Raw genomic sequence first — 4,816 nt, 5'->3', positions numbered from 1 at the left:
AACAACAACAACAACAACAACAACAACAACAACAACAACAACAACAAAACTTTTAGGAACTAAAACGCCAGAGTGTTCTCCTTTTCCAACCTGATCTGGCAGAGCGGTCTCAGGTTTCATTTGCTGAAGCAACAAGACAACTTCTTTTCCACCTGATCTAACCTCGACGTGCACACTTTCACAGTGGGTCCTGGTTATGACGCGTGCTAATGCTGACTGAGCATGGACAACTGGGAGACGTGCACCCAAAACATTAAAAAACAAAACGACAGCCTGGATGCTCTGCAAGGCTGCACAATGTCTTGAACATGCATTGTCCATGCAATATCAATATCCCAAAGATTTACCATCAACTGCAAACCCACACCTGACGCCAACATTCAAATGGATCCCCACTGTTCTAATAGCCCACAGCTAAAATATAAGAACATAGCTGAAATGCTAAAGCTAAAAAATGCTTCAACAGTGTTGTCATGTTGACAGTAGACAAAGAAAAAATGAGGAAATTGCAGTCAAACTGTCATCACAGTATTCAACAATATTATTGCACTTGTACTTGTTTACAAGTTAGTTGTGAGACCAGCTATGGTGTACGGTCTGGAGACAGTGGCATGGACAAAAAGACAGGAGAAAGACCTGGAAGTGGCAGAAATGAAGATGTTGAGGTTCTCCTTAGGAGTGACAAGGATGGAGAAGATTAGGAATGAGATCATCAGAGGTACAGCACAGGTTGAACAACTGGGAGATAAAGTTAGAGACCAGACTGAGATGGTTTGGACATGTCCAGAGGAGGGACAGTGGGTATACTGGTAGAAGGATGTTAGAAATGCAGCTGCCAGGAAGAAGACAGAGATATATGCATGCAGTTATAGAGGACATGGAGGTAGTTGGAGTGAGGACAGAGGACGCAGAGGACGGAGTGAGATGGAGGATGACTCGCTGTGGTGACCCCTGAAGAGGGAAAAGCCGATAGAAGAAGAATTATTGCACTTGCACATTTTTCTAGCATTGCTAATGCTCGGGATTAATGGCACTAGAACGTTTCTATGAATTGTTTAGCAACACGGTCAAGGTTAGCTAAACGTATGGGACACTGTCCATTCATCCGTCTCTTTATCTCCCAGTTGTTCAACCTGTGCTGTACCTCTGATGATCTCATTCCTAATCTTATCCATCCTTGTCACTCCTAAGGAGAACCTCAACATCTTCATTTCTGCCACTTCCAGGTCTTTCTCCTGTCTTTTTGTCCATGCCACCATCTCCAGACCATACACCATAGCTGGTCTCACAACTAACTTAACGCCACCACCATTGACTTTATAAAAACTGGTATACAAGCAGGGGCAGCACGGTGGTGCAGTTGGTAGAGCTGCCGCCTCTCAGCGAGAAGGTCACCGGTCCAAATCCCAGCTGGGGGGTCTTTCTGGGTGGACTTTGCATGTTCTCTCCATGCAGGCTTGGCTTTTCTCTGGGTAGTTCAGTTTCCTCCCACAGACCAAAAACATGCATGTTACTGGGCTGATTGGTAACTCTAAATCATCCCTAGGTGTGAGTGAGAGAGTGAATGGTTTTGTCTCGTTTGTCTCCATGTAGCCCTGTGATGGACTTGTGACCTGTCCAGGGTGTACTCTGCCTCTCTCACAGTGATGGCTGGACATGGACACCAGTGACCACTGTGACCCAAAAAGGAAGATGCGGTTAAAGATAATGGACCGACCGACCGAGAACAGTGGAAAAATCTTTGGCTTCGTGATGAAAGAGAATGGTCATTATGGGGATCAGCTTTAAAATGGCAATACGGTGACATTGACCAAATTTGACTTAGATTTTTCTTTATTGTTAGGATAATAAAAGCTCATGTCTGCAGGAGGCAGAGTGGTTGCGGTAATGAGAACACAGGAGGCTTTAGTTACAGACAAACGCTGATTCGAGTCAATCTCATTACTGACAATCCACTGGAGACGCTCCGCTCGGAGCATCGTTATACAATTAATGTGCAAACTTTAAAAAAGAGAAAGGTGATCATAGACCACAAAATTAAGCAGGTTTATATGGGGTGGTGTTGACTCATTTTTTTCTCACTACAAAGGAGTTATTTTATTATAATCAAACAAACTAACAAAAAAAATTGTGTAGTGTTTTATCCTCAATTCTCTGGTTTCTGGTATGACAAACATTCACAAACAAAGTTTTATGGAACGTTTACTAAAAGGAGAAAATATAGTTTTTGTAGGTGTTTGTGAAACATTATGTACCCAAAAAGGAAAGCGAGCATCATTTAGCTGCAGAATATAACCTATTGAGAGCAAGAAAATACGCAAAAACTGACAAATTGTCCTCGTTTTACGCTATTTGTCTTATTCCCCTGCATATGTTGCTGCGTGTTCCTCATCACTGACAATATTTCTTGGGAAGAAGCTGATCAAAGTGCAAATTCCAGTCAGGAACTCTGTTTTACCTGGAAGTAGACACATCCCTTAGTGTCAAAAGGCTGTGCTCTTGTTGAAGTTTTGATTATTAATATTAAACAAGGCTAGTGCAATTCATGGTTTCATACATGCACTTAATAATTAGCCTTTACACTTATCAAATTTTTTGCATTACCGTCATCAGACGTTATGCAAAATAATCTAAACGGGTCAACTCTAAATCGTCCCTAGGTGTGAATGAGAGTGAGAGGTTGTTTGTCCCTGTGTGTCCCTGTGATGGACTTGTGACGTGTCCAGGGTGTACCCCGCCTCTCACACAGTGACTGCTGGATATGGGCACCAGTGATCCCCATGATCCGAAAAGGAAGAAGAGGATAAAGATAATGGATGGATCAGGCGTCATATTTTCTCTAAAAATAGTCACACAGGTGCTGGATAATGGTCAGTCAGGTCATCTGGACGGTTTCTTTTTAGTGGAAAGACGTTTCGCCCTCTATCCAGAGGGCTTCGTCAGTCTGACGAGTCCCAAGTCAACTGTTTCCCCACTAAGCAGTACACTCCTTTAGTGGACCAACCAGTTTGCTGGTGATAAGATGGTTTCTGGGGGCTGTCCTGTCTCCCATCGACTCCTCCCAGACAGACAGCTAAAGTGGTTCAAGACGTCAAAGTTCATGCTCAGTCATCCAGGTACAAAATCCAATAATGGTCAATCATGTCATCGGGACAGTTTCTTTTAAGTGGAAAGACGTTTCGCCCTCTATCCAGAGGTCTTCACCAGGTGCTGGCTATTACCTGGCAGTTCTGGACGGCAACAGCAAAGGGACCTTCTACAATTCATGTCAGCCTGGTCTTCACCACACAGCTTTTGCATTTCCTCCACTCTATTGGAGCGCATGTTTCAAATGAAGATGGGTAGATTTAGACCAGTATATTTATTTTAGTCTTCTGTCAGAACGCCTGTGAAGTTGCCAAAATTCATCTCGAATGCTCTTGAGACGTGTTCAGACGCCCTCGACGACTCCGTGACTATTCTGAGACTGGGTTTTTCACGCAAATTCTTTGAACACGTTCAACATTCAAGCAACAAGATTGCGGGCTTCTGCCTCATAAGAGAGGAAATAAAGAACCCTTGCAAACGTTTCGAGACATTTTGGAGACTCCTTTGCGAGTTGCCAATCGCCGCATTGCCCGTTGTCTGACATTCTTGTGACCATTGCATCAAAAGAATCTGCAGTTTGTCATGAGAATGTTGGTTCTCTTATAAATGGCAGCTGTTGGATTGGTGCATCTTTCTTATCTAAGCCTTTATAAGGACTCTCTGGGAGCCACGTGTGCAGCTGTTGTGCAGTTTTACAAGTATAAGAGCCCAGCTGGTCCACTCCGTGTTGCTGGACTGCAGCTTTTGTGCATCTTAAAAGCCAGGAGCAAAAACCACAGCGATGTGACTCTGCTTCAGGCCTAAGCGGAGACTAATCCCCCGCTCTGCTGGAGGAAGGTGCATCGTTCTAGCTGCTATCAAACCACCCTGGGCTCTGAATGCTGCGTTCCTGTGAGAAACTCGTGCATTCTTGCAGGGAGGCCGGCGAGTGGAAAACAAAAGATGCTGCAGATGGATGTAGGTCACAACAGGTGCAGCCGGGGCCTACACGGAGAAGAGCTGTTACCGGTTACTTACTCTGCGTATCCGGTGGCCCACGGTAATCTCCTGGTTTCCTTTAAGATCAGGATGGGCCGAGCAACATGGTCCGCCGAGCACTCGATCTCATCCGGGGACAGTCCGAGGAACTCCGGTCTCATATAAGGGAATTTCAGCGGTAAATCCGAGCCGGGATTCCCACCTCCTCCTCCCGAGCCGCCCCCGGTCATTATTCCGCCCATGAACCCGGCCACGGCCGACTTGACCCGGGTGAGCATGTTGTTGTTGTTGGCTCGCCGCGGCGGGGTGTCCGTCGGCCGGTGAGCTGCGCCGCGGCTGCCTTTCCCCGGATTCCCCCCCAGCTCGTCTCGGCCTGCTCGACGGAGGTGACGAGAAGCGGCGGAGGATGGAGGAAGCACCTCGGTTGGTTAGGGTTTCATTGACTCGGAGCAGGGGGTGTCCAAGGACGGAGGAGGAGATGGAAACAGCCCCGGTGCTGCTGGCGCGCCTCCACCGAGAGTCATGGACGCGGAAAAACACTGAAGATTAAAGGATCACGTGACTCATCGGTGGATGAACGCTGTAAAAAATAAAAAAACGTCTGAGCGAACAGGCGTAAAAAAAAAACATTACACTGCAAAAAATGAAATCCACATTTGGACTCGTGTTGTCATTTTATAAAATAATCAGCAAAACAAAAAAGCTAAAACTACCAGAAATATTATTAACGGATAAACTGAGTAGCTAAAAG

At 45.7% G+C, this 4,816-nt stretch overlaps 1 protein-coding gene across 1 annotated transcript in view; it reads right to left on the bottom strand.

Annotated features, from left to right (window-relative positions):
- Positions 1–4,343, bottom strand: part of ppm1h (protein phosphatase, Mg2+/Mn2+ dependent, 1H) — a 17,157-nt gene extending 12,814 nt beyond the window's left edge. Inside the window, exon 1 of the mRNA XM_037695993.1 lies at positions 4,105–4,343. Within this exon, the coding sequence (XP_037551921.1) occupies positions 4,105–4,343 (239 nt within the window). The remainder of the gene's footprint in view (positions 1–4,104) is intronic.
- Positions 4,344–4,816: the final 473 nt, after the last annotated feature.

The sequence above is a fragment of the Nematolebias whitei genome, chromosome 22, assembly GCF_014905685.2.
Source record: "Nematolebias whitei isolate Nwh7 chromosome 22, NemWhi1, whole genome shotgun sequence".
Lineage (NCBI taxonomy): Eukaryota > Metazoa > Chordata > Actinopteri > Cyprinodontiformes > Rivulidae > Nematolebias > Nematolebias whitei.
Note: the sequence above shows the minus strand (reverse complement) of the source record. Positions and strands in the feature narration are given on the sequence as shown.